At 39.2% G+C, this 2,668-nt stretch overlaps 1 protein-coding gene across 1 annotated transcript in view; it reads left to right on the top strand.

Moving 5' to 3' along the window:
* LOC106876243 (thymidine phosphorylase) overlaps positions 1 to 2,668 on the top strand; it is a 12,963-nt gene that overhangs the window by 1,897 nt on the left and 8,398 nt on the right. Inside the window, exon 2 of the mRNA XM_014924731.2 lies at positions 1,177 to 1,405. Within this exon, the coding sequence (XP_014780217.1) occupies positions 1,177 to 1,405 (229 nt within the window). The remainder of the gene's footprint in view (positions 1 to 1,176; positions 1,406 to 2,668) is intronic.

The raw sequence follows: 2,668 nt of genomic DNA, 5'->3' as shown, positions 1-2,668 counted from the left end.
AGTTTTATTTTTATAATTTGCTTTCACTTCACTACCGAGCGCAGCTCTATGTTCCTTGGGTATGTGCAGTGGTTTTCTGTGATGCTCTTATGGTTACTGTATTGAAAGTGTTTTGCGTAGAATGTGTGCAGTACCCAGTAGTGCAATTTTCTGTATGTTATATATATTTGTAAGTCCTGGTGTTTTTGTTATGTATTTGTCTGAATATTTTTTTATTATACCTAAGGCACCTACTATGATAGGAATTGTTTCTGTTTTTAGATTCCACATTCGAGTTATCTCTATTTCCAGGTCTTTGTATTTTGAAAGTTTTTCCATTTCTTTTAGAGAAACGTTGTCATCTGCTGGTATTGAAACATCAATTAGAAGGCATTTTTTTCCTTCATGATCTTTGACAACTATATCTGGTCTATTTGCCTTAATTTCTCTTATTATTATTGTTATTATTATTATTATTTGAAAGAGAGTCGTGCATGCTATCTAAATGACACTGGGGTAAAATATACGAAGCCCAGTATACGCATCGTGACTACCCGTGTGATAAGGGTACACCAGGCACATGCATCACAGCCATATGTGCGCGACATGGTGATCTCTTATCAAGATTAACAGCGCATGACCTTGCAGGTGGGGCCCAGTCCCCGGTCAAATCGTCCAACCCATGCTAGCATGGAAAGCGGACGTTAAATGATGATGATGATGATGATGATGATCCTTTGCCCTTGTGGCAAATAAACAAAATCATTATTATTATTATTAGTATTTAGGTTGATGCCAGAGCTGCCAGACCGGTGGCATGTAAAAAGTTCCATACAAGTGTAGTTGATGCCAATGCCACCTGACTGACTCCCCCATGTGTCTGGAATGTAAAAAGCACCATCCGAATGTTGTTGATGCCAGTGCCCCTTGACCGGCCCCTGTGTTGGTGGTACATAAAAAGCACCCACTACACTCTCGAAGTGGTTGGCATTAGAAAGGGCATCCAACTGTAGGAACCTCGCCAGATCAGATTGGAGCCTGATGCAACCTCCCAGCTTGCCAGTCCTTGGTCAAACAGTCTAACCCATGCCAGCATGGAAAGCAGACGTTAAACGATAATGATGTTGATGATAATTATTGTTTTTGTTTTTATTATTTTTGTTTCCTTGGTGTTATAAAGACATTTCTTTGTTTCAGGTGCCAATGATGTCCGGCCGTTCTCTCGGTCACACTGGCGGAACCTTAAATAAACTCGAATCAATCCCAGGGTTCTGTGTCAATCAGTCGGAAGAGAATTGTAGAAAGATCTTGACTGATGTGGGATGTTGTATCATTAGTCAGAGCAAAGAGTTGGCTCCAGCTGACAAAATCTTGTATCAATCTCGAGATCAGACCAACACTGTTTCCGAAATGGGGTTGATTACAGGTGAGTTTACAACTCAGACATTCCCTGCCATTGTTCTCTATTGAAATGAGAAGAGTCCTCTCTGAGACATGAGTCTCCTCTTCATTTCTGGCAATTCTTCTTTCTTGCAAGGAGAAGAGCTTTCTTGATGCAATTCTCCACTTCATTTCGTGTCACTCTTCGTTATTGTAATTAGAAGAGCCTTCTCCATCACATTAATCTTTGCTTCAATTTCTGCTACTTTCCATTATTGTAATGAGAAGAGAGACCACTCTCAGATAACAGTCCCTGCCTCAGTGTTTATATCTGATATGGCATCTATTACCCTCTCAGAGTGGTTGGTGTTAGGGTGTTCAGCTGTAGAAACCATGCCAAATCAGACTGGAGTCTGGTGTATTGTAAAAAAAAAGAATTTAAAATAAAATAATAAAAAAGACATGTAAACCAGATCATGTTGTAACTTTTTACACATTTCAGTCATTTGACTGTGGCCATGCTGGAGCACCGCCTTTAGTCGAACAAATCAACTCCAGAACTTATTCTTTGTAAGCCTAGTACTTATTCTATTGGGATCTTTGCCGGAACGCTAATGTTATGGGGGACATAAACACACCAACAACAGTTGTCAAGCGGTGGTAGGGGAACAGGCACAGACACACACACACACACACACATGCGCATACACATACATGCGCATACACATACATGCGCATACACACACACATATGACAGGCTTTCAGTTTCCATCTTCCAAATCCACTCGCAAGTCTTTGGTTGACCCGAGGCTATAGTAGAAGACACTTGCCCAAGGTGCCATGCACTAGGACTGAACCCAGATCCATGTGGTTGGGAAGCAAGCCATGTCATATTAACAATATTAATAAGGAATACTATGAAGTTGCATAGCATTACCTTTTAGTTCTTTAATTTATATATCGTCTTACTTTGACCAACACGTGTTTCAATTACACCAATTAGTAACTGCTGCAACTGCAACCCTGCTATAAAACGGGTGTAGTTTCTTCAGGATCTTAACTTGATATCACTGAATTTGGTCATTTAAAACTTTTATCTACTCTGTGAGCAAACTGGTAATCATTATGCAGTAATCCCTTACTTTTTACAGATATACAGGGTGGCCCAAAAGTAGGTTTACAGTTATCATGTAGGCACTTTAACTTTATTTTAAGACATTTTATTACATTTAAATTTCTATCTTACAAAATGGAAATGGAGATTGACAAAATTAACTAAATTAGCATAGAATAATGGTTTCATATTTTT

Source organism: Octopus bimaculoides, chromosome 2 (genome assembly GCF_001194135.2).
Source record: "Octopus bimaculoides isolate UCB-OBI-ISO-001 chromosome 2, ASM119413v2, whole genome shotgun sequence".
NCBI lineage: Eukaryota > Metazoa > Mollusca > Cephalopoda > Octopoda > Octopodidae > Octopus > Octopus bimaculoides.
Note: the sequence above shows the minus strand (reverse complement) of the source record. Positions and strands in the feature narration are given on the sequence as shown.